The 19,319-nt window shown below is 48.3% G+C and overlaps 1 protein-coding gene across 11 annotated transcripts in view; it reads left to right on the top strand.

Moving 5' to 3' along the window:
- Positions 1-19,319, top strand: part of ADGRB1 (adhesion G protein-coupled receptor B1) — a 289,281-nt gene that overhangs the window by 188,963 nt on the left and 80,999 nt on the right. For 8 of the 11 annotated variants that reach the window (XM_076329006.1, XM_076329005.1, XM_076329009.1 and 5 more), the window contains one exon: positions 7,573-7,714. In XM_076329006.1, coding sequence (XP_076185121.1) covers positions 7,573-7,714 — 142 coding nt within the window. The remainder of the gene's footprint in view (positions 1-7,572; positions 7,715-19,319) is intronic. The other 3 variants (XM_076329010.1, XM_076329003.1, XM_076329000.1) reach the window with 1 other exon arrangement.

Genomic DNA, 19,319 nt, shown 5'->3' with positions numbered 1-19,319 from the left:
TTTGGGTACCTCAGTTTCCTTATCATAGAATCATAGAATGGTTTGGGTTGGAAGAGACCTCTAAAGGTCATCTAGGCCAACCCCCCTGCTGTGGGCAGGGACATCTTCAACTACCTCAGGGTGCTCAGAGCCCCGTCCAGCCTGACCTGGAATGTTTCCAGGGATGGGGCATCCACTACCTCTCTGGGCAACCTGGGCCAGTGTTTCACCACCTCCAGTGACAAAATTTCTTCCTTATATCTAGTCTGAATCTACCTTCTCTTAGTTTAAAACCATTCCCTCTTGTCCTGTCGCAACAGGCCCTACTAAAAAGTCTGTCCCCCTCTTTCTTAGAAGCCCCTTTAAGTATTGAAAGGCTGCAGTAAGGTCTCCCCGGAGCCTTCTCTTCTCCAGGCTGAACAACCCCAACTCTCTCAGCCTGTCCTCATAGGAGAGGTGTTCCAGCCCCCTGATCATTTTCGTGGCCCTCCTCTGGACCCGCTCCAACAGGTCCACATCTTTCTTGTACTGAGGACCCCAGAGCTGGACGCAGTATTGGGTCTCACCAGAGCAGAGTAGAGGGGCAGAATCCCCTCCCTCGACCTGCCGGCCACGCTTCTTTTGATGCAGCCCAGGATATGGCTGGCTTTCTGGGCTGTGAGCTAAATGAGGTTGATGACTTGATTTCTTTGAAATGAGCGTAGGAAAAATGCTGGACAATCAGTTATTGCATTGGAGCTTCAGTTTTCAGATTGGGTTACATGGATGTCACCAAACTGGTGCTACACCTGAAATTCAGAGACACAGAAGTGCACGATTTTTCTAGGAGGAAAGGTTTTGCTCCAGTAAGCCTAGACTGACTTGCTGGATGTGTGAGATGTCTCACAGGATTTTCAGTAGCATAACTGAGAGCTCAGCCTGGCTTTGAATCAGTGGATTGATCACAGAAAGGCAAAATTATCTCTTGGATAATAGGATGACCCTTGTGAAACAGTTTTGCGGCTTTTATTCGGTTCTTAGGAAGGTCTAAACTAACCAAAGCACGATTATTGCTTTGGCACTGACAGCGTCCAAAACTTCCCGAGCAGCTACAGTATTAAAGATTGATTTTAGCCCATATTTAGCTTAGTGTTTAATTTATTTCAGTGTTTACCTATCTGGCATGAGATCTTTTGTGACTGTTTTAGCAGCCAATCAAAGATTTTTACTTTTTTTTTTAATCAGCCTTTTTTTTTTTCAAAAGGTGCAAACCTGTTCATGTCCCTTTTTCCCGGGAACCATCCACTTTTTAATCCAACCCTGAGGTCCTGCAGAAACGGTGGCTCTGACACACTTGCTGCAGAAAAATGATTGTACATTTTTTGTCCCGAGCTATTGCGCAGAGCCAAAGTGTTTGAAAGGCACTCTGGGGCAGCCTTTGGCTGGAAATGAAAATTGCTTTTGGGAATCCCACAAAAAGGATTAACTTTGACTTCATCTCTGGTTCATTCTCCAAATTAATAATCAATCTGCCAGCTGGACCCATGCCAAGCCCTTGCATGACCTGCCTGGTTAGCAAGGGGGGAATGGCCCATGTGAAGCAAGAAGTATCAGAGAACCGCAGAATCATTGAGGTTGGAAGAAACCTCTGGAGGTTGTTTGTATTATTTAAGTCTCAAATATACACCCCATTTTTAAAACCTCTTTCTGATCCATGCCTCTTCCCACAACAAAGACTCTCCATTTGTGCAAATTCCTATTCAGAACAGCATTTCTACTTAAGAAAGTCCTTAAGCATGTGCTTAGTTCCTATTTAAATCTACAAGACAGTGCTGAATTGCTTTTTCCCATCAAGTGCTCAAATAACGTTCATAGTCATGTTGTAACATATGGTGAAACATTTTCTCGTGGAACATCATTGGAATTACACTGGAGATAAATCTGACCATAGACATTAGAGACAGAACCAGCTTGTCAGGTTTCCTGCTAAGCCTTCTAGTACAATGTTTTTTACGCCAGTCTGGTTTGGGGATTTCTACAATTCCTCTTTGAATGGCTTGTAATCAGTCTGACTACACTGTTCTCTAATATTCTGCCCACGTTTTCCCTTTAGTAGAGTTCCTCTTTCTTCTCTTCCCTCCCCTCTTGAGACCGCCTGGAAATAATTCTGCTTCCTTATTAGTGTACCTGGATTCAATATTTGTGAATAACTCAAATTCTGCTCTTTTTCTTTGCCACCAAGCTGTGAGCATGGGTTTTCCATTACAAACCCAGGGTACTTTTCTGCAGAATCAAAGGTTTTGCTGAGAAGATAAAGGCTCGGTACTGATCTACAGGTGAAACCTGTACGCACAGGCACGCACACACAAACACACACATGTACCTCCCCTTACGGACCTGTTCATTAATATCCCATTTTCTTCTACAGCTTTTAATCAGGTCCATGATGAAAGTATTTTGCATTCAAATACGCAATATGCCCTTTTTGTAATATCCCCGTTTTGTAATTTGAACAGATCCCAGTGAAACAATCTTTAAATTACAAAATTCAGTGATCTAATCGTTTAGGATTTGGAGTCTGCCCTGAACTACGAGGCTTTTGGTAATACTTGCTGGCTGATCCTACACACCGTTGCCTGGGCAGAATGCTACCTGCATCCAATACGACCGAAACTCCCTCAGATGTGATTCCCACGGACCGTGGAGAGATCCCATTAGATCTCTCTCAGTGGTATTAAATATGTCATCTGCAACAGGTGTTGCTGGACAGGCTCAAACGTTCAGAAGCCATGAATGGGACCGCCCAAAATCACAGGACTGGCATTATTCACAAGATTTCACACCAATACACCTGTGACTTTGAAGCCTTCCAGTTGCAACTGAATCTTGCATCTTTAGGAGTTTCTCAGCAACCACGTGGACCAGAAATTAATTTTAAAATAAAGAAACACAGGCTGAATCCAGAAGCTAGGTGTGAATGAAGGTTCATAATATCATGTCCACACTGGGAATAAGGCAATGCTGGCACCTCGCCTGAGTGCCGTGAGTGAAGCAATGAGCGAACCTTTAGGTGATGCATCAGTTAGCCCTTGTGATGGTGCAATGCCCAAGAAACCTTTCGCTCAGCTTTCTGAAGACTGAGCTTAACCTGCCTCTTGCCACGTGGCAGCAAGTGGACAGTGAAAAGAGGCTGGTAACTCTTCTGGCGTGTCCTCCTACCTGCCAATACATTTTCCCAACCCAGCTCCAAGCCACATCCCAAAAGGGGGCAGAGGTGTTCGTATCAAAAGGATTGCAGGGCAAAGAGAACAGGCAATTAATCAGATTTGCAAAGAGGAAGGAAAGGATGAGAGAAGAGTTATTCTTCTGAGGAGCTTAAAACCAGAGGAACGGACATGCTCTTTGGAGCACCCAGCATTTGAATATTCTGAGTAGTTTAATAACTGGTAATAATCAATTAATAATCACAGGTAGTAATGAGGGCCAGATTTTCATTTTCTATTAAATGGCATAGTTGGACTTATTCTGAGGTGATTTACACCAAGTTTCTGACTGAGCACGTCCCACAGCACCCATCCTTTGTGTGATTTATAGCAGCTTTTAAAGTAAAAACTGGATGGCTTTGATCCAACCGATTTCTTTGAATCCAACAGGATAAATAAGCAGGCATCAGACCAGATCTTGTAAGAGCAAAGGGCGGTTATTATAATTTTTAATTTTTTTGCCTAGATATCGCTATGTGCTCTTTCTGTATGCGCATCTAGAAATGGATATCAGGCCGTGCCAAGCGTGGCTTTGGCCCTGGATAGACTTTAGTCTGATATTGCATTCACTACTGTCAGCTTTTCTGCCGTGAGAGTGTGAGACCAGGCGCAGCATCTAGGGAGTATTATTTGTTTTCTGATACCTTCCCTGGGGTTTCCTGTTTTGTTAGGCTTTCTGATTTCTTTTGCCTTTTTTTTTTTCCCCTTTTTTCTTTTGGATGAGGTTACTTCTGTTGATGCATGGCCCAGATCTGTCCCAGTCTACTCTGAAAGCTGGTAAATGAGTAAAGCTGGGCTTTGGGATTGAAAGCGGTGTTAAGGCAATAGTACTCACACATTTCAAGAGAGTTCAAATTGCTTGGGGGCAGGGGGTGTACGTGTGTGTCAATGTACACACATCTGATGCTTTAAGAATGATAGCTTTAAGCATGTCTATTTGTTGTGAAAGCCTGCTTAAACAGAAAAAGTTAAGGATAATTAGGAGCCTTTTTAAGAGCACTTTTCTAGATATCTGCAAACCCATAAGTGAGAAAGATAACCAGAGCATTAAAAAACCCCCAACTAAACAACAAAAAAAAAAAATCCAGCAAAGACAAATAAACCAATATCTACAAAAAACAACAACAGTCTGCTTTAGAGGGAAAGTAAAAGCTGTTGTAGAGATACGGACAAAGGATGAATTGATAGTAAGCAATACAAATTAAAAGCTTGAAAAAGATAAGAGAAAAAAAAAGATGTAAGAATTTTATTGTTCAGGATGGTTAAAATGATTAAAAAGGAAAATTTAGAGTATACTAAAACCAAAATAAATCCTAATGGTATTGGTCTGTTACTAGCTAGAAATGACAGATTTATTTATAATAATGCAGAAATTTCAATAAACGCCTGTATTCTGTAATTGGAAGAGAGCCTGGTTACTTAATCCACATCCCAGGCTAATGAAATACTTTTCATTACACCAGCAGCTAGAAAACATGCTATACATCATCTACTAAAGTAAGATGTTTTTAAGAGAAACAAGACGGGGTAATTTTACATACAAGAGTTTTGGAAGAGCAGGCTAAGGCTAACTGGGGATCAGTGCTCTTTAGTAAAAGAAGGGTGGAAGTGTTCCCAAAATCTGGAGAGAGGAGCATGTGTCTGTAAGCACAACAGCCTCACTCCAGAGCCGTCCGCCTCACATCTGTCTGAGGCACAATGACACGCCATCTGACACAGGATCCAAAAATTAGGGGATTGTGGGTAGTATTATGATTATAATTGAATAATAGCATACTCATTAAAACAGAGACATTAATAGCAATCAACTTAAGGAAAATAGTTCTTGTCAAGCTAAATTAATACTTTCTATGAGAATACATAACTGGTTGGTAGAGTCTGAGCATTTGCCATTATTTATACACACCATAAATAAGGCGCTTGTCTTGGTGACAGTGAATAAACAGAACAACTGGCTAATGCAGTTCTTGGAAATATAGGTGGAGAACACGGAATTCGTATTCCCTCTGAGATTGGCCTTGGATCTCTCAGTCCTTTCCAGGAAAGGCGGTGGTGAATTGCAGAAGGTGCATGGAAGAGACCGGAGAATGATGCCTGATCCCGAGAGCCTCTAAGAGATGATGTGACTTAGCTCAGTGAAGAGCATGCGAAGGGCTGACTATTCAGGGAAGACAGGTTTATGTCCCATCAGCTGGATGGACATGCGGGAGGGTCCAGACATTTAGAAAGGCCTGGATGGGCATCAGAAAAAAAATTCTTCTGGATTGTGTGTTGCTGACAACTTCTACAGTAAAATTAGTTTGGCTTTTTTTTTTTTTTTTTTAGTTTTTACTATGAAAAGCGCTTTAATCCAAAACGGAGGTAACTGAGGAAGGCTCAGTGTCACGTGTTAAACCGGATCCGAGTAGATAATCGCAACAGAATCAACGGCATGTGTTGATGTTCTGTTACCCTCTTGGTACCCAGCCCATTCTCTCCGCTTTCTTGCGGAGTGGTTAGGAAGGTGGAGGGAGGCTCTGTCTCGTTGTCAGTGTGTGCGTGGAGTCGAGACCTGCAAAAAACTCTGCAACTCAAGGCAGGTTTGCCGGAGTCAGCAGTATGGAGAAGTCCAGGCCATCTGTGATACACCTAAGGCTGCTGAGCAGCTTGGCTCCATCTGGAGCTGCCTTGAGCTTGCTGCTGGCATTCTTGCTTAGGTCCCCTCTTCTGAGGATGGCCAGATGTGGAGAGGGGACATCTTACACCCATGTTCCTCCAGCGAAGGCATATGGCCCTTTTGCTCTGCCTCCACATACTGTCCCAGGCTCCAGTGAAGCCCAGGTTATCCTCATGGATCCTGACCTTCTCCCCATCCGTTACATTCCTGCACTTACTCTCTGCATTTGCACCCCGTACGTGGCCACGTTTCAGGAGAGTGGTCTGGACAAGACACAGAAGCAATGGGTGGAAAATGACTGTACGTTCTGGGTGATGACTGTACCTCGGCATGTGAGGCAGAGCATGAGATTCCCCTTTTCCCTGGCTCAGCCCTTAGTGCTCACGTGGAGATGGGGCTGCAATAACTTTTCCCGATGAAACCATCCCATCTGCGGGACAATGGCTGACTTCACATGGAGCCTTTCCCACCTACGACCCCTTCCCTATTCTGCTGCTCTTCCCCAGCCTGAAAGGATGCCATGAGAAAGCAGGGACTCTGTCCCTTTGATCTCTTGAGGTCTCTCTGGCCATGAGGCAGGGACATCCCTGCCCTGCCCGGAGCTCTGGGGGGTGCGGGGGGGGGGGGGTGTCTGAGGGGGGTCCTGTCATGCCCTATGGAGACCCTGGCCCCAGAGATCTGGGCGGTGGGAAGAAGGGAAGGGGGGAGGGACAGCTGGGAGGTGGGGAGGGACTGGCGTCTGTGGAGTAATTGGGGGGGGTTGTGGGGGGATGGGGAAGGTGTGGGGGAGGGGTAGAGTCACGTATTGGGGTAATTAGTGTGGGGGAGAGGAGGTGTGCACTCCCTTGTGAGGATCATGTGGCTGAGGGAGGTCTATATGGGGGGGGGCAAGATGGGGGGGACACCTTTGTATGGGGTGTTGGGCAGGGGTTCACGGGGGTATATGGAGTGTGGGATGGGGCTGTGGGGGGGGAGCGAGGTGTATATCAGGTCTGTGGGACAGGTCTATGAGGTTATGCGTCCGTACATGGGATATGTGGGATAGGGCTGTAGGGTTAGAGGGGTGTATTTAGGTTGTGTAGGAGAGGGCATCATAGGATTATTTATCCATATATGAGGTGCATGTCACAGGGCTATAGGGTTATGTATCCACATAGTGGGTGTGTGGGACAAGGCCATAAGGTTATGCATCCATATGTGGGATATATGGGACAGGGCTGTAGCGTGAGGGAGGTGTATATAGGATATGTGGGACAGGGCTATAGGATTATGCATCCTTATATGGGCTGTATGTCACAGGGCTATAGGGTTATTCACCCACATAGTGGGTGTGTGGGACAAGGCTATACGGTTATGCGTGCATACATGGGATATGTGGGCGATGGGGTTAGGGGAGGTGGATATGGGGAGAGCGAGGCAGGGCAGCCCGGGGGGTGGAGGGGGACGTTTACGTGGGTGGGGAGCGATGGAGGGGTCAGAGCGGGGCGGGGGACCCGGGGGCGGACCAGGACCAGGACCAGGAGATCCAGGTCCGGGGGTGGTGGTGGGATGGGGTGGGAGGTGGGAGGGGTGGGGGTGGCCGGCGGAGGGGTGGGGGAGGCGGCGGGGGGCGCGATGCCCGCTCCCCGCCCGCCCTGACGGCCGCTCTCCCTCTCTCCCCGCTCCGCCGCCCCGTCCCTCCCTCCCTCCCTCCAGCAGAGCCTCCGCCTCCGCCTCCCCGCCCGGCGCCTGGTCCTGGCGCGGCTGCCGAACGGTCCCGCTCGACGCCTCCCGGACTAAGTGCCTGTGTGACCGGCTCTCCGCCTTCGCCATCTTAGCCCAGCTCAGCCCCGACATGGTGAGTCCCGCCGGCGGCGCCGCGGAGGGAGGAGCGGAGGGGAGAGGGACACACACACACACACACACACACACACACACACACGGCGGGGGGGGACAGGGGAGAATAAAGAGGGAGGGAAGGGGACGCGACCGGGATGGAGCGGAGCATCCTCGGCGTGCGGCTTTCGGGTACCTGCGCGAAGGGGCGCCGGGGACAGACCCGAGCCCTGCTGCAGTCCGGTGTCGCCGGGACCGTGGCGACACACCGTGAGGTTTTGCATCACCCTCCCCTTCACCGCCGACCTTCCTCTCCCCTTCCCCTCCACCCTGACCGCAGCTTTGGGGGGACACACACACATACCGGGGCCGCTGCCGCGCTGCTTCCCCCTTTCTTCCCATCCCTCCATCCCTGCGCTGTGCGTTTGAATATGAATACCGCTAAACGTGGGGGGCCACCAACCCCGCCGGGCGTGTTCGCTCCCGTGAGCTCCCCACGCACGAAACCTTCGCACGTGTCTTATTCTGGGGGGGGGATCGCCCCGGGCCGCCCCCCTCCCCGCCGCCGCTCCGCAGCTCGCTCGTGTCCCCCTCCCTGCCTCGGGGTCCTTCTCGCTACCCCACCTTTTTTTTTTTTTTGGGGGGGGGGAGGGGGGAGGGGGGTGTTCCCCACTCCGGAATAGGGGCCCGTGGAGGGGAAGAGTTGCGAAGTTTTGGCCGCTGTCGGTGACACGAAGCCGGTGCCGCGTCTCGGACGGAGCCTCCGGAAAAAAGTGCGAGATTCCTAGAAATTATCGCCGGGCGGCTGCACCCTGAGTCAGAGAGCGGGGAGGGTGCCAGGGCACCAAAGGCGACACCAGGGTGGTCAAAAGGGGCTTCGCAGGCTCCTCTCTTCCACCTTGTGCTTTTTAATTTTTTTTTTTGAAGTAGTTCCTCCCTTTTTGGACAGTTCCCGGGTTCGTAGAGCAAAGCGCGCGCCCCCTCCACCTAACGCTTCTCCATCTGCCTGGGCACTGGGAGTTACTGGGCCCTTGCAATTATTTACTAATTATGCCTTGCTTGTTAAATGCTGGCTTAATTCAGCGAAAGGGGAGGGGAAAGGAAGAAAAGAAGGGTGATGGTGGTAAAGGGGAGGGGGGGAATCACATTTTCCAAGATGAAGGTTTGGTTTATTATTAGAAACACTAATGTATTTGGTCCACTAGTTACCATGGAAACAACATCTGCACTGAAGTGGTTTTAAAGACACAGCGTTGGTTGTGTTTGCCCGGGCCCCGTGCAGGCCCAGCCACTACAGCGTTGTGAAATGGGCTTTGGGGCGTCGGGTAGAGCCGCTCTCGGGGTCCTCTTGAGAGAGGCACCAAGTTTTTGGTCTCGGCAGAGATGTGCTGGTTGAAGGATGCTTGGAGGTAGGACCAGGACTGGGTTCCCACTTGGAAGGGGCCTGGAAGGAGCTGGTTGCATTGATGCTGGCATCCCTGCACCCACCTTCTTCCACGGGTCGTTGATTCCCTGTCTTCCCACCAGGCAGGCTGGGATCTGCGTGAAACTAAGCTGGTAGGGAGGCAGTCTGCTGAGCTAGTGCTCTCCAGGAGTGATATCCAGCCTTCTCGAAGTGGCCAGGCTGAGCTCAGGTGAGCCAGCCAGGACCCATCTCCTGCCGCTCTGTACCCTGCTGCTCGGTACCTGCCCTGTGAGCCTGCAGGGCTGTGTCCTGCCAGCAGCAAGGCTTCACCCTTCAGCCCAAGCTACAGCAGCTTAAGTGTCTGGCTCCAGAGATTGTGATGACCACCAGGATGATTGATGGGTGAGCCTTGTCCCGTGCGGGAAGGACAAAGTTTGGGGAGGCTGCATGGTCGGCGAAAAAAAATTGTGATTTCTGCTGCAGGAATACTTGTAAGGCAAAGTCTGAAATGAAGCCAGCCCAGGTATGCAGCTGAGCTGCTGGTGAAGGTCCTCTGCTGATCCTTCTTCTGGAAGCGGGCAGAGGACCAGGCGGTGTGGGAAGAGAGAAAGGAGTCTTTGACTTGGCTAAAACAGAAGTTTCTCTAATGGAGGGCTAAGTCTTCATGTTCACACAGCGCTTGGTATTATTTAACTAAGCAGCTAGGAAAAAAAATGGTTAATTTGAAGTGGCCAGATACTGCTACTCCCTCAGCTCTAAGTGTTTGGAGTGTTTTCTGGGTAACACAGGGTTGGTGTAAGCCCTTTATCATCAGTGCAAGTATTTTCACATCTGAGAGTGGGCTTGGCTGCAGGAGGATGCAGCTTCCTTCCCCCAGGCATGTTTTATTACATCTGCAACTAACCTCTCGGCTGGTCCTTTGGGGTTTAGGCCTAAAATTGCTTCCTTCGTCCTCTTTCCAACTCTGCTGGCTGCTGGTTGGGTTACGTTTTCACAACTGATTTTTTCCCAGCCTGGAGTCAACTCATGAGCATCAGGATGAGTCCTTTGGCCATGCTGGGAGGAAAGCTGGGGCCTGGCTACCTCCTGAGTCCCCTCCACTAAGCAAAGCCCAGGTTTTGTTGATGCTGTGGAGCATTGTTCACCCAGGTCCTCACGGTACCACCCTCGGTTTCCTGACTGAGTGTCATTCTGAGCAAGCCCACGCTGCCTTCCTTCCCCAGAGGTGGCATCTCGTCATCGTTGGTGTCTGCGGTGGTGACATTTATAGTGCAGTTTTTCATGTGCCTTTGGAGCTCTCAGGACAAGAAGCTCCATCCGCCTGTGTCATTAATATTATTTATTGCTATAAATCTCCCTTCTGGAGTCTTTGGCCCTGGCAGTTTGAAATATTTGTAACCCTGGTATGGGCACAGCTTCTTTGCAGTGAAAAAGGACCAGGAAAGGCTTGTGGGGGATGAGTGTTGCTGCCCAGGCAGCCAATTTGGACTTGCCAAGGACAGAGTTTCCCCGGGCTGGGCCCTGAGAGTTGCTCATGCGGCAGGGAAAGGAAGCATTTTTCCTTGATTTCAATGAAGCTAGGGGCTGAAAGTGCTGTGTTTTGAATCAGTTTTGGAGACAGACATCCCTAAACCGCGATGGAGCTGTTCGGATCCAGCTCAAAAGCTGGAGTTCAAATTTGACTCTTTCTCAGGATTGCTGTTTGACCATCATGAAAGATTAAAACCTCTGAAGTTAAGGAACATAGACAAGCTTTTTGGGGCTGTCTTTTCCTTTTGGTTTTGTACCGTGCCTAGCTTGGTAGGGCAATGGTATTGACATGCTCTGATGCTACACCTGCGTAATAGCAGTGCTAATAGAGAATAAGGGCAAAAGGAAATTGCAGAGCCAAGCGTTTGAACTATACCTTTGCAAACCGTGATCAGGCTGATTAAGAGTCTTGTGGTGGCGTTTTTTCAATATTTCTTGCCAGTCTTGGCAATTTCTCGGAGATGGGAAGGAAAGAGAGTGGGAGCCTGAGGATGCACAGGAGAGCCTCTCACTCTTTGGTTGTCTTGTTTGAGTTTGTCTCATTTTGTCTCTTCTGCCTACCAGCTCATGATTGGCCTTTATAAAGTCAATCAAGCTTTAAAGATTGGTTCTTACAACACTTAGGACCGCAGTGAGACTGTACAAATATATCTCTGATCTCTCTCCCCCTCCTTACTAGCCTCGTCTGCAGAGACAAGGCTGATCAGAATTGGGCATCTGAGCTCTGCTCTCATTTCTAGTGTTAGCGAAGGTTGAAAGGTGCTGGTGGCAAGAACTTGTGTGGATGCTGAGTTTGTTGTGCCCGTGCTGAATTTTTTTAACATCTTGTCTCCACGATGGCGTTTACTGGCAGGCAAATGATTAGCTGGAAGGGCTGTACAGCACCTGTGTATTTTTGTGGGGTGTACTGTCGCAGACCAAACTACAGAGCTGACTTGGAAGCGTGCTGGCAAGGGAGGTGAGCGTACACAGTGAGCACCCCTGACCCTGTGATATCCCAGGATGTTGCAAGAGGCTTTGCTTGTTGTTATCTCCAGTTTGCATGAATGCAAGGCACCTTTCGTGGCGTGCTTCCTACCCAAAGGGACAACAGCTTCAGAGCTCCTCTCAACTCACAACATTTACTTTCTTTTCCCGAAAACATCCCAATGTTGTGTGTGCAGCAGAGGAGAAGAAATCCTTTTCACCCTGGGGAAATAACGAAGCATGGAGAATAGACTTGCAGTGTACATCTTGCCTGAGGAGGCTGTGGGAAGGGAATCAACATGCAGGTCTGGTGTGATCTTGCTGTATCTTGAAGATCTTCTCTCTGAAAAGATTGCCCTGTGCTATGGGAGGTCTGTGTACGTCAGGGAGAATGTGCAGACACAGGGTGGGTTATTTTAAAGTCCTAAAACTCTGCAGGGCCTCACTTGCACAGGGAGTAGATCCAGGTTTTCCAGCAGCATGCATTTCCCCTGGAAAAGTGTTGGTGTTAATGAAGTAAAATATTTTGTAAGGGTGTAGCAGTTCTGACAACATTTTGATGGAAAATTATAGCAGTGTTTCACTTAGATAAGACCAGAGCACTTTATTTGGACATGAACATTTTAACATTTATATTCTACCATCGTTTATCACATGAGATTTGGAGTCTGGATAAGAACAAAGCCTTTTGCATACCTTGAGAACAGCCAGTTCTCACGTAGTTTTCAGGTTTCGTTAATAATGATGCTGCCTCTCCTGCAATATTAACTCTTTGATTCAAAAGTTGGACTTTTCTGTTGAAGGGAAGTTCTCAGTTTTGCCGAGCTCGAAATCTTAATGCATCAAACTACCGCCAGTTTGTACAGAGAGTCTAGGGAAGAGTTTATTAGACTGGTGTATCTGGGTGTATTTGCTAAGCTAGAGGACTGAGAGCTGTTTCTGTGCCTGTAAGTGAAACCGTGACCTTGGGCTAGTCACTCCATTGTTTTCTGCTTCCGTTTCTCCAGCTGCAGCACCCTTGCAGGTGACGTCCCAGGCTGTGTGCATCCGTATTTGCACAGTGCCCCAAGCCTGAAGGGTGCTACAGAAAGCACCAAGTGCTGTCATTTCCCTGACAGAGCATGAGGAACCTCCGTTTGCTCCGTTAGCAAGAGCCGTGCCAGGGTGAACATTGCTGAGCTGCAAACGTTTGGGGTTTTGAGGTCCAAATCCTCTGCAAGCCTCCCACACTTGTGCCGTTGGCACCTCTTCCTGCAATCACCCTGTCCTCTCCGGGATGCTGCTGCGCGTAGAGTGTCTCTCAGGAGCTTATTGTGCCTCTTGCTGTGGAGCCCTTGAACTGGAAACGTTTCCTAAAATTTCCTGGGGATTTGTGCTCTCACCGCTGGACTCTCCCCAGACATGGAGAGGCCAAAGTGGGAGTGATGCAGGGACACTCCAGCTGGACTCCTGCCCGTGCCAGGAGAGCTTTGTGCTGAGATTGGGGAAGGTTATGGTGTAAGCGCTGCTGGGGGTTTCTGGGGTTCGCCCATCTCCTGCTCCACAGCAGGAGCAGCTGCTGTGTTTTCTCGGGGGTACCTTTCCCTAAGATCTGTGGCAGCCTGTCGGAACAGGCTGTGATTCTGCAAATCACAAGCTTGTCTTTCCTTTGCTCAGCAGGGATGCTCTTTTCACTAAACCCAGTATAGTCCCCCTGAGTTTCAGCAGGCGTTGATAGCATGGAGAAGACAGTACGAACCGGCTGGGCAGACAGTTCTCCCCTCCCACTCTCTCATAATACGATTAGGAGGCAGAGAGGACGTGTGATGCCCTTAGGTGGCCAAATGGGCCAACCCACAGTCTAGCTCCCTCTTAAAAGAATTGCATTATTTTTCAAATGTGGCCTCTTAGCAGAGGGGGCTGAATTGTGAATCTACATCGTCGCTTTGCTGGAAGTCACCTGCTTTTAAACGTTTGCTTTGTCATCACTGACCTGAAGTCTGTCAGTATGCGTTGCAGAGTGAATTTGGGCTAAATCTCATTTGAGTTTGGAGAGGACCCGCAGTCAACGTACGGATGATTGATGTTGGGTTTTTAGAGGTAGGGGATTACTGATAGAGCTTGTGATGCGCTCCAGGTGCCAGGGAGCAGGCGAACCCTGGGTCTGTTATTTTGGTGGGAGATGTGAATGTAAATTGCCATTGCTATATGCTGTACACAGATATCTAAGAAGGGATCCCACCAGCAAATAAGTGATTGGTGTTTGAACATATATAGGAAAGGAATCAGAGATGAGGGTGATTGATAGGAAATCCCTTTTAGTTCTGTGCTTCTAGGAGAGACAACACTTGAATATATTAAAAGAAGACAGGTAGCACACAAGGTAATAATAGGAGGATTTGGCTCAGCATAATAAGCAGTCATCCAGCATCCCACCTCCTTCGCGGCTGTCTGCGGATTCAGCTGTCTGTCGATCCAGCGGGTAGTTCAGTAGATATTCACAGCTGACAGCTTTCCTCCGCTGAGTTTCTGCTCTGCGCTTGTGGATTTGCTCAGGTCTTTAACTCATGACAAAACTCCAGGCGGTGGGATTGCAGCAGCTCTTCCCCCGCGAGCCAAAGCCAGCGAGCTCCGCACAGCCCTGGCAGTGACTCTTCTGCAGGCAAATGCTGCATCACCCTGTATCTTCATCTGAAGGGGACGTGGGAGAGGAACATGATCAAGTGGCTGGGAGCTTAAAACCGTTGTGGGATTCAGTGCTTCAGCATGAGTAATACCGAGCCAAATTCACCCTTCGGTGTAAAGGCAAGAGCAGCACTGGCATTAACCAAGTGACCCCAGGAGCAGACCAGGGCTGAGGTTAGTCCCTTGTCTTCAGCTGAAATTAAAGACTCACCGTGCGTGTCTGGGATACTGCATGTCCAGGCGTTCCTGAGGGGTTTGGTGCTTATTTTGAGCTGCAGTGCTTAATGGCTTGTTGCCATGAAGGCAGCTTAGCAAGTGTGACAGCTGCCCTATTACCCAGACACAGCTTACTGCTCTGTTAAAGGAGGTGTGGATTTAAGCCAGGACACTAGGGTCTCTCCAATTTCCACTTTCCCCTTTCCTAAGAGCTTGGAAAGCGGCTCTCAGACTCAGTGTGTGCAGATTTGAGCCATCAAGGACCAGAAATGTGAACGAAGGGGGTGAGCAGTACCTCTCCGGGATGCTCTGCTCTGTGTTCAAGCAGGATGGCTGGTGCGGTACGAGAGTGTGGGAGTGTGGGAGTATGCGCGTGGGAGAGGATGATGTGTCAGAGATGTTTGGTGTGGTACCTCCATTGCTGATGGTGAGCGGAGGTGAGCTCTCTGAGACGGTTTGACTCTTTTCTCAAGGAGAAAAGACTGAGGGGAAAGAGGATAATAGTCTTCAAACGGGTAGAAGGTAGCTGTGGAAAGGGAGTAATCTGCTTTCTGTGTCTGCTGGGGATTGGACTCAAATTGCAGTGAGAGAGATTTAATTTAGGCACAAGGGAAAACCTTCTGGCAGCAGGGGTAGTCAAGCACCGAGAGCCTAGCCTCCGTCAACGAAGGTTTTCTTGAACAGGCTGGGGATGGTTTAGATGGCTTTGAGGCGCAGGAATGGGTGAGCTGAACTTGTCAGGTCTTTTCCCACCCTCTTGCCTGTAATTCTGTAGACCAGATCACCTTTGTGTCCGCTTCTTGCTATGTAAAAGAGAGAAATGTGGCAGAGACGAGGCACGTTGCTGGGAGGTGGAGGAGCGGGATGGAGGCAGATGGGGAAGCTCTGGTGGGTTAGGGCATGTATTTGGAAAAATCACAGGGTCTGCCCACAATTGGAGACACCACCTTGCCTGCTTTCCATATCCAGCTGTAGCTGTTGATCAACTGTTATATTATATTTTTATCATGTGTTATTTGGACCACCGCATGCCGTGGTTTAATCTCAGTCGGCAACTAAGCACCACGCAGCCGCTCGCTCACTCCCCCCCCTCCCCGGTGGGATGGGGGAGAGAATTGGAAGAGCACAAGTTAGAAAAGCTCGTGGGTTGAGATAAAAACAGTTTAATAATTGAAATAAAATGATAATAATAATAATAATATGATAATAATAATAATACACAAAGCAAGTGATGCACAGTACAATTGCTCACCACCCGCCGACCGATGCCCAGCCAGTCCCCGAGCAGCGGCCCCCCCGGCCAGCTTTCCCCAGTTTATGTACTGAACATGACGTCACATGGTATGGAATGTCCCTTTGGCCAGTTTGGCTGTGCCCCCTCCCAGCTTCTTGTGCACCTCCAACCTTCTCAGTCGGTAGAGCATGGGAAGCTGAAAAGTCCTTGGCTAGTGTAAGCATTACCTAGCAACAACTAAAACATCGGTGCATTATCAACTTTGTTCTCATCCTAAATCCAAAACACAGCACTGTACCAGCTACTAGAAAGGAAATTAACTCTATCCCTGCCAAAACCAGGACACCGCATCACCTGGGAGGCTTAGCTATGGAGCACGACTTCAGCAACCTACTCAGTGCTGAACGAGCCACAAAGCCACCCTGACCCAAAATAGGTGAAATACAGCTGAAATTTCCAGCTGAAATACAAGGATGCTTGGATACGGGCGGGTGTGGGGGCACACGTAAACAGCACCAGGGCATTAGTCATTGCGATCCGCAGTAAGTCATGGCACATCTGCCGTTGTTAGGATTATTTTGTAGGCATTGCACCAAGCAGGGTTTTACAGAGGAGGTTTAAAGCAAGAGCACTGGATAGCTTTCTAGGTGGTTTTTTGGGAGCTTCTCCCAAGGCAGAGGACGGCGTGGGAGACATCACAAAGGTGCTTGTTTGAAAATGGTAACAAGTGGGTGATGGAGGCTGGGTTTCACGGGCTCATCGGGGTGGGAGTCAGCGCATTAGTGCTAAATGAGATTACCTTCCTTTTCAGAGCACTTCAAAGACTAAGCATGTTGTGTTTGAAGAGTCAGTCGAACTGTTGAACGTTGCTTGTCTTTCTTATATCATTCTGCACCCATCTCCATAGTACTTTGGCCTGGAAAAGCCCTTTTTAGGTAATTGTGGCAAGCTGCTTCACCACTGAGCCCTGTTGTGCCCTGCCTAAAGGCTAAGGTTGCCCTTGAATTGCCATGAAGCGAGACATGGAAATTGTCGTTAATATTTTTTTTACAACAAATGTCTACTCATTTAAACCAAAATTGAATCAGTTTCTGAAAGGCCTGTGCCCTTCATACTTCTGCTATCTATGAATAACTGAGTGGACAAATTTACTGGCAAGATTTTGGCAGTAATGGCAATCTTTAAGCAAAAATGGGCAATACGTCAGACTTGTAATGATGAATATTTGAGCTTGAAACTTCCCTCTAAACGTTAGGACTGTCTAATCAGGAAACTGGGATGATGCCGTGCGTGGCAATGGTCAGTCAAAACTAAGTCTGCAGCTCGAGTGCCCACTAGCTACCTGCCCTACTAACCAAAAGGATATACAGAATATATTCAATAAATCTGTGAAAGCAAAATGACTGCTCTTTTCCCACAAGCAAGACAACGCTTTCATTTTTCATGACAAATTGTTCTTTTTTACTCTTTTAAATATGGCAATCATGTCAGCCATTCCCCAGATGGGGAATATCCTACTACTGGGGCCAGTTTTGATCTTGTTTATATCAACTTGGTACAGTTGTAAATCCAGGGGCTGTTACAATTTTACTTCCCAATCACTCAAGCTGTGAATGAGATGGGCATTGGGGCCAGAAGCTGATTCCTTGAGTGCTGCTTTGAGATCGCTGCTCCATGTAGAGGGAATTAGCACCAGTAACTCCCCAGTAACCAGCTGTGTATTGCACTGGGTGGGAGGAAACATGCTGGATCCCATGGGCTCTTCGGATTGCAATGGGAATAAAGCTGTCGTTATCATCATAAGAGTGTACAGATCATCTGCTAAATGGCTGAAATCCCTTCGTCTCCTTTTCAGAGGCGAGCTCTAGCCAGTGAGCCCCTGAAAGCCTCTGAGGACTGATAATGAGCTGGAGACATCTTTTACTTCAAGGCTGTTGGTTCAACCCCAGTTCAGGTCAGGAGCCATTGCCAGTGCAGGGATCTTCAGTGATTGAACAGTGAGAGGTGGGAAGCTCTGCCTGGGTCCTACAGGGGAGGAATCACATCTGCAAAGGGACTGAACGAAGGCAGGGTTTAAGAGGTGTTTTAGGGATGGCTTGTGCAGTCTTTGCACAAGTGTTCACGGCTTGTGCTTTGGATGAAGCTTTTTCTTAAGGACTGGTCTTCAACAGGCAAGAACGTTGGAAGGGGAAAGGGAAGACAGGCGTTTGTTCTCCATGGTGGCAGGCAGCAGGGTGATATGAGTGTCTTTGGCAGAAGTCTTCCTCCAGACACCATGGCCTCAGGTGTTCCCCCACTCCTCAGTCGGGTCTCTCCCAAGGGCAGGATGTGCGGGCACAGGGGAGGCAAGCGTTGCCCATGCTGTGGGGAGAGCTGCCGGCCTGGCATCACTCACCAGCACGACATTGATAAAGTAAAACAAACAGCGGGCTGTTTTGGAATAATTTGGTGAAATGCTGTCGCCTGGCATGGAACCAAAACACTGCTTAAAATCAGGATAAACACAGTCTGGATTCCACCCTCATTTTCCATTCCCAGTCTGCCATGGAGTTATTCTATTTTAACTGTGTGTAAATCTCACTACATTTCCCGGCAAGGCGCTCAGCACTGCTGCTGCAAAGTTACTAGAGATGAGGGCACGCTTGTGAAACCAGGGCAAGATGGGTAATGCAAGGACCAGCTTGCGGATCGGTTATGGACTTTGAAATGATTGTCCTTTGTGTAGTACAGGGAAGAGACAATCCCAAGCAGAAAGGAGCAGTAAAGAAGGCTCATTTTTAATGTAATTAGAGCATATGTCCATACCGTAAAATAATTCTAGTAATAGTAATAATAATAATAATAATATTATTATTAATAAATTCCATGGCAAAGGCTCTAGCACTGTCCTGTAATTATCCCTGCTGTTTAATTGTTATAATGCTCCCCGGCTGTGTCTTGGCTTGTGGTCCAGGGGACGGCACGGTCCATGAATGTTCTACTAGGCAGTATGGACAAGACCCCTCTGTTTTGAATGGTGAGTTTGTTTGAATATTATCTATACCGTATCACCTCATCTCAGCGCAATGGGGTGGGTCCTGGACCATTTTATTTTCTAGGACTGACATAGTGAGATAGAGGTTTGCTGCTTACCGCAGGGTCTGTGACAGTGGTACTGCACAATCTGATTAAAGTTCACTTCTGCCTTTTGTCTCAGAAGGAAAGAGCGCATACCTGTAGAGGAATAGGCCATTTTGATTATTACCAACTTTATTGTGGAAAATTATTCTATTTTCTCTTCAAAATGCTTTCAAGGGTGTTGTGGTTTAACCTCAGCCGGCAACTGAGCACCACAGTAGGAAAAAAATTAACTCTATCCCAGCTGAAACCAGGACAAAGGGAAAGGCTGAAACAGAGCAAGTCTTACCATATGCATGAAAAGCAAAGATTTAAAAACTGGACACTCCATCTGGCCAGCTCACAAACAGTTAAGCCAAAAGTGCTCTCGTCTCTCTCCTCCGTACCTCCCCATGTTAATATTGTGCAGCAGAGAATGAGACGCTGATGCTTGATTGTCCTGACGTAGCACCAGGAACCCCCTAAGGCATTTACACATATCAGAAATCTAAGCTG

The sequence above is a fragment of the Aptenodytes patagonicus genome, chromosome 2 (assembly GCF_965638725.1).
Source record: "Aptenodytes patagonicus chromosome 2, bAptPat1.pri.cur, whole genome shotgun sequence".
In the NCBI taxonomy this organism is placed as follows: Eukaryota; Metazoa; Chordata; class Aves; order Sphenisciformes; family Spheniscidae; genus Aptenodytes; species Aptenodytes patagonicus.
This window is presented reverse-complemented; position numbering and strand designations above follow the sequence as displayed.